The sequence below is a fragment of the Lontra canadensis genome, unplaced genomic scaffold, assembly GCF_010015895.1.
Source record: "Lontra canadensis isolate GAN:19392208 unplaced genomic scaffold, GSC_riverotter_1.0 scaffold84, whole genome shotgun sequence".
NCBI classification, from domain to species: domain Eukaryota; kingdom Metazoa; phylum Chordata; class Mammalia; order Carnivora; family Mustelidae; genus Lontra; species Lontra canadensis.
Window position 1 is genome coordinate 6,176,658 of NW_022631078.1, and position 10,649 is coordinate 6,187,306.

At 53.0% G+C, this 10,649-nt stretch overlaps 1 protein-coding gene across 1 annotated transcript; it reads left to right on the forward strand.

The window, feature by feature from the left end:
- Positions 1 to 2,891: 2,891 nt before the first annotated feature.
- RRP7A (ribosomal RNA processing 7 homolog A) lies at positions 2,892 to 10,244 on the forward strand. Its single transcript, XM_032882850.1, has 7 exons — positions 2,892 to 2,998; positions 4,399 to 4,541; positions 7,054 to 7,179; positions 7,831 to 7,948; positions 8,226 to 8,323; positions 8,713 to 8,911; positions 10,033 to 10,244. The coding sequence occupies exons 1-7, from the start codon at positions 2,926 to 2,928 to the stop codon at positions 10,116 to 10,118; spliced, it is 843 nt and encodes a 280-aa protein (XP_032738741.1). The 5' UTR covers positions 2,892 to 2,925; the 3' UTR covers positions 10,119 to 10,244.
- The last annotated feature ends 405 nt before the right edge of the window (positions 10,245 to 10,649 follow it).

Sequence of the window (10,649 nt, forward strand, 5' to 3'; positions counted from 1 at the left end):
CTTACACGCTCTCTGCAAGAGACACATCAAATATGACAATATAAGGCTGAAAGCAAAATGATTGAAAAAAATATATATCATGCCAACAATCCCCCCAAAGTAGCTATGTTAGTATCGGATATATTAGACTTCAGAGCAAAGAAAGTTACCAGAGATAGAGGAACATTGTATAATGAAAAAAAAAAAAAAAAAAAAAAAGGTTGATCCACCAAGAAGATAGAATCCTAAATATGTATTACCAAGTAACAGAGCTACAAATCATGTGATGCAAAACCTGATAGAATTGGAATAGCAAATCCACACTTAACACTCAAAGACTTCAACATCCCTTGCAACAAAAGGTAGAACTAGACAGAACAAGGATGTAGAACTTACCGCCACCAACCAACAGGATCCAATCAACAAAAAATTCCACCCAACATGGGGCGTCTGGGTGGCTCAGTGGGTTAAAGCCTCTGCATTCGGCTCAGGTCATGATCCCAGGGTTCTGGGATTGAGCCCCACATCCGGCTCTCTGCTCAGCGGGGAGCCTGCTTCCCCCTCTGCCTCTGCCTGCGCCTCTGCGTGCTTGTGATTTCTGCCTGTCAAATAAAATCTTAAAAAAAAAAATTGTTTAAAAATCCAACAACAGAAGACACATTCTTTTCAAATACCATGGGACATATACCCATATCCTGCCCAGAAAACAAATCTCAACAAGTGCAAAAGAATTAAGTTCATACAGTGGGTTCTTGGTCACAGTGAAATCAGTAATCCCTCGGTTAAATATTGAAAGCTTTCCCTCTAAGATCAGAGACAAGACAAGGATGTCTGCTTTTACCACTTGTGTTCAACAGTGAATTGGAGGCTCTAGCCAAGGGGTTTTGGTTTGGGGAGGAGTCGGGGAGTTGCAGAGAAAAGCATGCAAATTGGAAAGAAAAAAGTAAAATTATCTCTATTTGTAGATGACATGGTATTTATACAGAAAATGCTAAGGAATCCACTGAAAGACTACCAGAACTAACGTACACAGCACGATTGCAGAATGCAAGGTCAATCGATACAATGAGTAATCTAGAAGTCATATTAGAAAATAATTCTGAAACTCAGCATAGAGTCAAACAATAAAATAGGATAAAATTAATACTTAAACAAGTGTACTTAAAATAAGCGTAAAACTTATATCCTGAAAACTATGAGACATTGTTGAAAGAATTTAAAGGGGTCCTGCGTAGCCAAAACCATCTTGAAAAAGAAGAGAGTTGAAGAACTCACACTTCCAGATTTCAAAACTTAAGTAAAACGCTACAGTAATCAAGACAGTGTGATACTGGCATAAGGATAGACATACAGACCAGTGGAATAGAATAAAGAGTCCAAAACTAAAGCCTCATGTATCTGGTCCATTAATTTTCAGCAAAGGTACCAAGACAATTAATTCAGTGGGGGAAAGAATAGTCTTTAACAAATGGTGCAGACAACTAGATACCCTCAAAAAGTAAATTGAACTTCAAAAATTGAAAAACTTTTGTACTTTTAAGAAAGTGAAAGGACAACCCACAGAATAAGAGAGAGTATTTGCAAATCCCACGTATTTGATGAGGGAATGGCACCCAGGAAAGATGAAGAACTCTTACAGCGCAACAATAAAAGTAAAAATAAAATCCAACAGAAAATGAGCAGACTCTGAGTAAACATTTCTCAAAGAACAAAAACCCACACGAATGGCCAATGAGCACATGAAAAGATGCTCAACATCACTTATGATCAGAGAAATGCAAATCAAAACCCAATGAGCTATCACTATACGATCATTAGGATGGCTATAGCCAAAATATTAGATATAAATAATGGTGAGGATGTGGAAAATTTTAGACCCTCAAAGTTTGCTGGTGAGACATTAAAATGATGCAGCCAACTTTGGAAAACAGGCAGTTCTCAAAGAGTGAAACACAGTTACTATAATGATCAAGAAATTCTCCTAGAGGGGCACCTGGATGGCTCAGGGGGTTAAAGCCTCTGCCTTTGGCTCAGGTTATGATCTCAGGGTCCTGGAATCGAGTCCCACCTTGGGCTCTCTGCTCAGCAACACCCCCCCCCCCCCCCCCACGCTTCCCCCTCTGCCACCTTGTGTTTTCTTTCAATAAAAAAAAAAAAAAAAAAAAAAAAAAAAAAAAAAAAAAAAAAAAAAAAAAAAAAAACTCCTAGATATGTATCCAAGAGAGATCAAAACATGTCTGCCCAAAAGTTGTAGAGAATATTTATAGCAACATTATTCACAATAGCCGAAAGTAGAAACAACCCAAATGCCCACAGACATATGGATAAGCAAAATCTGATCTATACCTAAATGAAATATTATTCAGCTTTAAAAAGGAAGGAAATTCTGAGACCTGCCACTACGTGGATTAACCATGAAAACACGCAAAGTGGAATAAGCCAGACACAGAAGGACACATACTGTATGATTGCATTGTATGCGGTATCTATAGGAGATTCACAGGAACGAAGTAAAATGGTGGTTACCAGGGGCTGGGGGAAGAGGGAAACAAGTACAGAGTTTCAGCTTGGGAGGGTGAAACATTCCGGAGATGGGCAAGGAGGTTGGTCGCACAATACTGAGAAAACACTTAATGCCACTGAATTGTACACTTAGAAATGGCTAAAATGGTCAGCTTCAATGAGGTCTTCACTGCTATTTGCGCAATGGAAGACTGGAAGGCTGAGTTCCCTCCACGCCGACATTTACCCACACATCTACGTGCTGACTATTTAGAGCAAACGAAGGTTGTGCAGTGAAGGTACCCGGGCCGGGAGGCGGGCCTGGAGCCGGGCCTGGAGCCGAGAAGGCGGGCCCCACGCGGCGCCGCCGTGGTCATGGAAACGCGCACGCTCCCAGCGCCGGACTGCAACTCCCAGCGGCCCCCGCGGCTTCCGGTTGGCAAGATGGTGGCGCGCAGGAGGAAACGTGGGGCGCGGGACCCGGAGCAGGGAATTCCGAGCCCGCCAGGTTACTCAGGTGAGGGGCCGCGGGGTCGGGGGGTGGGGGTCAGGCTTCCCCGGGAGGCGGCTCGGGCGGCGGCGCTGGCGGCCCCGAAGCCCCCAAGACGCTCTGCTCGCGTCTGGCGGCACTTTTCCGGGACGAGCCCATTTTGGCCACAGCTTCCCTTGGGTAAACCCGGCTCTGTCCACACTCTAACCCCGGACGAGGGAGCCCACCCGCTTCTTATCACCTCTGGCACTCCTAGTCTGGCCACTATCGCCCCTAACCCGGCTGTGCCTTCCCAACTGGTTCTCCTGTCCCTGCTTTCTGTTCGCCCAGGTGCCGGAATGTGCTTTCCAAAGTCAGATTTAAATCAGATTTTGCCTCACAGGCCGCCTGTATAGCCCCATACCCACTGAAATCCCTCCGGTGGCTTTACAAGCTGGCACCTAAAACGAAAGCCAAACTTACTGACTTGTGTGGCCCCACATGTTCTGCCTCAGCCGCCCTGGAGCGCTCTCTGTTCCTCTGGAGCAACAAGCTCTTTACACCCTCAGGGTTTTTGCACTTGAGGTGCCCTTTTCACACAGCTGTGCCTTGTGACTTTGATACTTCTTCCTCAAAGAGGCCGTTCAGATACCGATCTAAAGACCTCCGCCACGCAACCACCCCGCAGTTTCCCCCTTTCTTTCATATTTAATAGGATCTTGTTATGTGCTGCCTTGTTCATTGTCTTGTCCTACTCTCATGGGAGCTTCCTGAGCACAGGGGCTGCAGCTGTATCCCCACGGTGCTCTGAAGAAGGCCGGGAGAAACAGAAAACAGACCCTAGCATTATGGGAATGTCAGACATTATCCCCAAATGATTACGCAGATAGAGACTTAGAGACATGGAGAGACATTGTCAAGGCACAGAGCAGGTGGCTCTGACTTGGCATGTAAGGCTCTCAGAGGAAGTAAAGTTAAACCTGAAGAATGGGTGGAAGGAAGAGGGTTGGTGTTTCAGGTAAAGGAGACGTGTGAGCTTGAGTGAGGCCTGGACTTATGGAGGGATAGAGAGAAGGCAGAGTGGCAGACCCGCACAGTGGTGGGGGGCGGACTCTGCAAAAAGATGTGAAAGGTAGGCAGGGTCTGGCAAGGCCTCCAGCCGATGTCAGGATTTTGGTGTTGACCCCAAGAGCAGTGGGGTTTGAGCTCCCGTCTCATAATGCTCCCCACCTGTCGTAATTGCCCGTTTACATTCTCTCCCCCACCTGCTTGGGCGTCCCTCCTAGGCAGGTTCTCTCTTCCTTCACTCTCGCAGCCTGCACAGTGCTCCGCACAGGCCTTGCCTAGGGGAAGGGCTCCGTGATGGAACGGACAGACAGATGGGCCAGGAAGGGACAGCCTGAGCTTGATTTTCACGCTGTTCCTCCCTGCCCTCATTTCCTGTCCAGCCATCCCGATCAAGTTCTCGGAAAAGCAGCAGGCTTCTCACTACCTCTATGTGAGAGAGCACAGAGTTCGAGAAGGCACCAAGTCTTCCTGGCCTCAGAAGCGGACCCTTTTTGTCCTCAATGTGCCCCCATACTGCACAGAGGTGAGCGGGTGTCCGGGAGGGGACCTCTAGGGCGGGCCAGGAGCTCCGGGTAGGGTTGGGTTTCCGCTGGCCTCCACCGCGTCCTTGCTGGTTAGGTGGAAGCATCCAACTGAAGCCCCAAGGGAGGGCATCTAGAAGGCTGCTGCGTCTGTCTCTTGTGAGAGGAAATAGCTTATTTTTTATTTTTTTTTTTTAAGTAATCTCTACATCCTTTATCGACTGAACCAGCTAGGGGCCCTGGAAATGTCTTTTTTTTTTTTTAAGATTTTATTTATTTATTTGATAGACAGAGATCACAAGTAGGCAGAGCAGCAGGCAGAGAGAGAAGGAGGCGAAGCAGGCTCCCCGCTGAGCAGAGCGCCCAATGCGGGGCTCCATCCCAGGACCCTGGGATCATGACCTGAGCCGAAGGCAGAGGTTTTAACCCACTGAGCCACCCAGGCGCCCCTGGATATGTCTTTTTAAAGATAGATTTATTTTTTTATTAGAGAGAGAAATAGCATGAGCATGCACAAGGTCGGGGGCAGAGGCTGAGAGGGAGAATCTCAAGCAGCCTCCATGCCCAGCACAGAGCCAGACACAGGGTTTGATCCCAGACTCTGAGATAACGACTTGAGCCGAAAGCAAGCATCAGACTCTTAACCGATTAAGCCACCCAGGCACCTTGGAAATGTTTATTTATTTATTTATTTATTTTTAATTTTAATTTAATTTAATTTTTTTGGAAATGTTTTTTTAAAGCTATGCTTTGAAAAGTAAAGTTCTGGGGCCCCTGGGTGGCTCAGTCGGTTAAGATCTGCCCCTGGCCCAGGTCACAGTCCCCGGGTCTGGGGACTGGGTCCCACATCAGGCTCCCTGCTCAGTAGGTAGCCCTCTTTTCCCTCTCCCTCTGCCTGCCACTCCCCCTGCTTGTGCTCTCTCTCTCTCAAATAAAATCTTTAAAAAATAAAAAAATACAAAGTACAGTTCTAAGAAGCTCAAAGCTTTTTATGATTTCCCAGAATTCTTTGAATTACATGTTTTCCCGATTATAAAAGTGACACATCTCCATAGGTAAAAATAGAAGATACGGGGCGCCTGGGTGCTCAGTCGTTAAGCGTCTGCCTTCGGCTCAGGTCATGATCCCAGGGTCTTGGGATCGAGCCCCACATCAAGCTCCCTGCTCGGCGGGAAGCCTATTTCTCCCTCTCCCCCTGCTTTGTTTCCTCTCTCGCTGTCGAATAAATATTTTTTAAAAAAAATAGAAGATAAGCTTATCCTCTAAATCTGTCCAGGCATTAACGTATTTTCATGAAAATGGTAGTTTTGCATTACATAAAGTCACAGAACAGAAACTAAGGGTGTTGCTGGGTATTAGATGAGTTATTTTTCAAAAAAGGAATATTAATTTCTTTATTTTATTTTATTTTTTTTTTTTAAGATTTTTATTTATTTATTTGACAGACAGAGATTACAAGTAGGCAGAGAGGCAGGCAGAGGGAGAGAGAGGAGAAAGCAGGCTCCCTGCTGAGCAGAGAGCCCGATGCGGGGCTCGATCCCAGGACTTTGGGATCATGACCTGAGCCGAAGGCAGAGGCTTTAACCCACTGAGCCACCCAGGCGCCCCAAAAAAGGAATATTAATTTCTAAAGATGTGTTTATTTTAGGGAGAGTGAGTAGGGCCAGGACAGAGGCAGAGGGAGAGAATCCTCAAGATAGGAACTAATTTCAAAAACACTTGTCTGCAGTCAGAGAAAAGCAGAAGAGAGGCTGTCATGTTTTACGTTTCCTGAAGCGTGGTGTGTGTGTAGAGAAGGGCCTGGCCACAGGGTACGGCTCGCTGAGTTTCACAGACTGAACGTGCCCGCATACCCGGCCCCCAGAACCAGAACGTGACCCGCGCCCAAGAAATCCCTTCGCGGCCCCCCCTCCCGAGGATCACGGCCAACCTGAGTCCCAACAACACAGAGTTGACTCCGGGTTTAAATGGCTGCTGCAGGGAGGAAAACTTAGTTGTTTGTCCTAGAAAACCCAGAATCCTCCGCGTAACCCCAGAAACGTCCCCACCTAGTCTCCTGATAGAACCTGATCCTCCTCCGGGGATCGTTCACCCAGAGAAAGGGGCAGTGACGGACGACTGACCTTTCAAAGTGAGAAATCGCTTTCAGGCACCAACTAAATATCCTGGGCATGTGTTTCTAGCAGTTTCCTGTCATAAAGCCAAAGAGTTTACACCTGAATTCTGTCTCGCACTGTGTCTGCTCCCTCCTGTGTCCCGTGGAGGTGTGGTTTTTTTTACTCAACAGTTTTGAACTTGGAAATTCACAGGGTCGTGGGCTCGGGCTGTGGGAGGGCAGGACAGTGATGGTACAGAGGAGGATATGGCTGGCTCACGGCCTGTGTGTGCGCCCTGCAGGTGGGCAGACACGGGCTCCGAGACCTTTGGGGGCCCTGGTCCCCTGGCGGTGCCACCCTGGGCAGAGGGAGGCTCCCCGAGGCCCCGCAGCCCCTCACGCTGCGCTTTCTGCGGCAGGAGTGCCTGTCCCGCCTCTTCTCCCCCTGTGGCCCCGTCCAGTCCGTGCAGTTACAGGAGAAGCCAGACCTCACTGACAGCGCAGAGGAGCCAAAGTCAAAGTTTTTTCACCCCACGCCCGTTCTGGTAAGCGTCCAAGTGCTGCTATCTGCTCACCTGGGGGCACAGGGGGCAGCCAGGGTGGCACTGGTAGGCCAGTCCCTGCCACATGTGGCCGAGGACGCCGGCCAGTAAGCAGCGCCTCTGCTCCTTTCCCTGGATTTGCCACATCCTTTAGCTTCTTGTCCGGCTCTCTCCATTGTCCTGGGTGGGAGCTCAGAGACCATCTTGCTCGCTGCCCTGAAGGGTCTCCCGGAGCTCCCCTCCTGCTCCCCAGCCAAAGTCCCTTCTTCCTGAGGCCCCCCGGCATGGCCTCCTCTCCCCGTCCTGAGCCCACACCTCCCCCTGGCATCACGCGGTCTGACCTAGTGTGGGCTCTGTCCGCTCCCAGGACGCGGTGAGCTGGTTTGTCACTGCGTCCCTCCCATGACCAGAAGGGAGGTCCCGAGTGTCTCACCTCACCTGGGTCGCTTCTAGCAGGAGTTGGAAAACCAGGAGCGTGGCTGTCCCTCCCCAGGATTACAGAGAACTTTCTGGTTATCTTCCTGGTTCAGGAACATACCAGCACGTGTCCCCTAGCCCAGCGACGAGTCGGGCTGAGGGCAGCTGGGAGCCCAGGTGCCAGGACCTGGAACGATGGGATGGGTGCTGGCCTCCTCACACCTCTCCTTCCCCCAGGGCTTCCAGGTGGCCTACGTGGTGTTCCAGAAGCCAGGTGGGGTGTCTGCTGCCTTAGTCCTCAAGGGCCCTTTACTGGCCTCGACAGAGAGTCACCCTGTGAAGAGCGGCATCCACAGTCAGTACCATGGCGGCGTCGCGCCCCCACGCCACTTCCTGGGTCCTGGGTTGGTGGGGGGAGCGCTGTGGGCAGTGCCTGCTGTGCCCACGCCCCCCCAGAGCGGCAGTCAGGGTGGGCAGAGGGGAGGGCCCAACTTGCCGCCACTAGAACCTTCCTTGGGCTGCAAGTCTCCATCCTTGTGGCCTGCGTGAGAAGATCCTGCCTGGCTGGGCACTCAGGGCCCTGAGTATTAGGCCTGAAGAGGCCCCGTTTCCCTCCCCCCCTTTCTCCTCAGAGTGGATCAGCAGCTACGCAGACTCGGTGCCAGACCCTGAGGCCTTGAGGGCCGAAGTGGACACGTTCATGGAGGCGTATGACAAGAGGATAGCTGAGGTGGGGCTTCCATGGGGACGGTATCACGGGTGTTGTGTTACTCTGGAGGGGATGAGGGCTGGCACCCTTTCCTGGTCACTGTGTAGAGTTCGGGCCCCCTTTCTCCGTGCTTAGTCCTGGGTCACCTAGCTGGGTGATGACTAGTCTCTAAGTGGCCTGTGGGAAACAGTCTGAGGGATGAGGCGGCAGTGTCACTACCTCTGTGCCCCCTGCCCCCCTAGTACTTAGCTCCTGGGAGGGAGAGGGCGCAGCAGGTGACGGTGGGTGCGGGGAGGTGGCAGGAAGGTTCTGGGTGCCAGAGGGAGAGCTCCGAGGGGAGGGGAGGAGGGGCACCCCAGGCTGCAGGGCGGGTCCCGGGGTCTGCCGGGCACAGCGTCCTCTCCTTGCAGGAGGAGGCCAAGGCCAAGGAGGAGGAAGGGGTTCCGGACGAGGAGGGCTGGGTGAAGGTGACCCGTCGGGGCCGGCGGCCCGTGCTGCCGCGGACAGAGGCGGCCAGCCTGCGGGTGCTGGACAGGGAGAGGCGGAAGCGCGCCCGCAAGGAGCTTCTCAACTTTTACGCCTGGCAGCACCGAGAGACCAAGATGGAGCGTAAGGGAGTGGCCCAGGGCGTTGTGCTTCGGCCCCCGCGGCACTGGACATGGGTGTGGAGTGGTGGGGGGGGCGTTCCCTGGACACAGACGTCCCAACAGGCTCTGGAATCAGGGTCCCAGCCTGCAGCATCCCCTGAGGCGGTGCCCCTGTTGCTCCCTGCGACAGCTATGGGGGTTGTTGAGATGCTTGGGACACACTGGGGACGTCGGACCACCCTGAGCGGTTGGCGCTGGAACCTGTCCGGCTGCAGCAGGGGCCGGGCCAGGCTGCAGAGGGTGGATCTCAGGGAGCCACCACTGCTGTGTGACTGTGTGCGTGTGAGTGTGTGTGACAGTGTGTGTGACTGACTACGGGGCAGGCACGCTCACACGGAGCGTGTTAGCATGAGCGCCCGCTCGCCTGTGGCTCACTCCTGCTCCTGATGACGCGGAGCTGGTGCCGCAGGCCTTTCTGTGTTTGCGGGGCGGCTTCCCTGTGGGCCTGGGGGTAGAGGCTGCTGGCCCTGGCCTTGGCAGGGGTACAGGCTCAGCAGTGGATGGTGACCTGCCACCCAGGCACGTCACCCTCTTAGCTGTCTTGCTGCTGCTCCCCACTCTGGCGGCCCTCTTTGGGCACCATAGCTCCTGCCTGTCTCTCTAGAACCGCCGACAGCACGTCTCCATCAGCTCTCCCTCTGGGCCCCTGCCCCTCCGTATTCCTCTGACCTGGTCACCTGGTGACCAGAGCCGCCATCCGAATTCTGCGGCACTCCGAGGCCCAAGTCCCTTTACTCCCTGACGTTCTCCCCAGTCTGGCTGCTGCAGTGGGCAAGGGGAGGACGGGTGCCCCTGGGGAGGCTCCCCATTCCCCAGAGCCGTTGCCTTCACCCTGGGTGTGTGGGGTGGGGGTGGTAAGGGAGCAGGTGTCTTGCTTTCGCTGCGCTCACTCTTCTGCTGAGTCTTCCTGGAAAGCTCAGGCGTGTGGCCACCCTGGCTCGCGCGCCCTGCCCTCTGGGCCTGCAGGCTCATCTCTCCCTGCAGCGTCTGGACAGTATCAGAGAGGAGGACGGAGTGGGGGCACAGTCCCCACAGAGTACACCGACTCACACAGCATGTCCCTTTTCCCATTCCCTTCCCCAGATCTAGCCCAGCTGCGTAAGAAGTTCGAGGAAGACAAGCAGAGGATCGAGCTGATGCGGGCACAGCGCAAGTTCCGACCCTACTGAGCCGAGCTGGTCCCGGGGCTCCACAGAGGGGCAGTGAGCGGTGGCAGTGTGTGGCCGGGGAGGACATGAAGGCCTGGAACACTCGTCCCAGACTGCCCAGGCCCGGGGGCTGCCACATCAACCCCCACCCCCACCCCCGATCTGAGTGCACATGGTGTGGGGAAGGACAGAACCCTCCCCCTGGTTCTGAGGCTGCAGCAGTGCGGGGGGCGCAGTGCTGGTGAGGCCTGCCTGGTGGAGGGGGGGCCCACAGGCCGCAGGGAGCCACCAGCCCAGGCCGTGTTTGCTTCCCTCTCCCGGTTTGTCTGTCCCCAGTGTGCCCCAGGCCTTTGGTCTCCATCTGAGTGTCCGCTGTGTTCTCCCTTCTCCTCCGTGGAAGAGCCCCCGTGGAGACGGGACAGCCTCAGAAGCATACAAGAACGTTTTATTTTTCGTCTGGCTGCTCCTTCCTCCCCCTGCTCCCCACTCACTGCAGATTGCCAGCCACAGAACAGCGCCCCCAGATCCAAACAGGGTCTCCCCCTTGAAGTC

Coding starts and splice junctions, on each gene's coding strand:
- RRP7A (XM_032882850.1), top strand. CDS start 2,926: ATGGTGGCGCGCAGGAGGAAACGTGGGGCGCGGGACCCGGAGCAGGGA. Junction 2,999..4,398: donor GAGCCCGCCAGGTTACTCAG/GTGAGGGGCCGC, acceptor TTTCCTGTCCAG/CCATCCCGATCAAGTTCTCG. Junction 8,324..8,712: donor ATGACAAGAGGATAGCTGAG/GTGGGGCTTCCA, acceptor CTCTCCTTGCAG/GAGGAGGCCAAGGCCAAGGA.